Below are 561 nucleotides of genomic sequence, written 5' to 3'. Positions count from 1 at the left end.
CCGGCTTCGTCAGTATGCTTCAGCGGCCTTAGTCGCTCTAGGTGCCTATTGGGCACTCTAGGTCGCTTTAGCTGGATCTAGAGGGGGGTAGAGGGTGAGAGATGGAGCTAGAGGGAGAGAGAGGGAGAGAGAGGGAGAGAGAGGGAGAGAGAGGGAGAGAGAGGGAGAGAGAGGGAGAGAGAGGGAGGGAGACGCACCCTCGGTCCACCCGCTCGCGTTGTTCCAGCCCTTGAACGCAGCCGCGCCCTCGTCCTTGTTGGCCCACGCGTCGCTCGGCAAGCCGACTTTCCTCCTCCCGCCGAGGTAAACCCTCCTGAGCGCGTCCTCGCTCGCGCGGTGCTCGCTCATGCTCACGCTGCTCCCAAACCCTTCTCCCAGCTTGACGTCCCCCGAAAACGCACCCGTGACAAACGTCGGGTGGGCGCTCAGTCGGCCCGACTCCTTGACGAGCGCGTGGCGGACCGGGTCTAGGCCGTGCTGGGTGAGCGACACCGACAGGACGCGCGACGGGTTGTTGAACTTGAGGAGCGGCTCGAGGTCCTGCGCGGCCGAGGGCGACGC

General features: G+C 65.2%; 1 protein-coding gene across 1 annotated transcript; it reads right to left on the bottom strand.

Annotated features, from left to right (window-relative positions):
- Positions 1-57: 57 nt before the first annotated feature.
- On the bottom strand, positions 58-540 carry RHOBADRAFT_46315 (uncharacterized protein; the record flags this gene model as incomplete). Its single annotated transcript, XM_018414762.1, has 2 exons — positions 58-77; positions 198-540. Coding segments are annotated over 2 exons (363 nt in total), but the record flags the coding sequence as incomplete, so codon positions are not given.
- Positions 541-561: the final 21 nt, after the last annotated feature.

Source organism: Rhodotorula graminis, assembly GCF_001329695.1.
Source record: "Rhodotorula graminis WP1 unplaced genomic scaffold RHOBAscaffold_13, whole genome shotgun sequence".
NCBI lineage: Eukaryota > Fungi > Basidiomycota > Microbotryomycetes > Sporidiobolales > Sporidiobolaceae > Rhodotorula > Rhodotorula graminis.
Note: the sequence above shows the minus strand (reverse complement) of the source record. Positions and strands in the feature narration are given on the sequence as shown.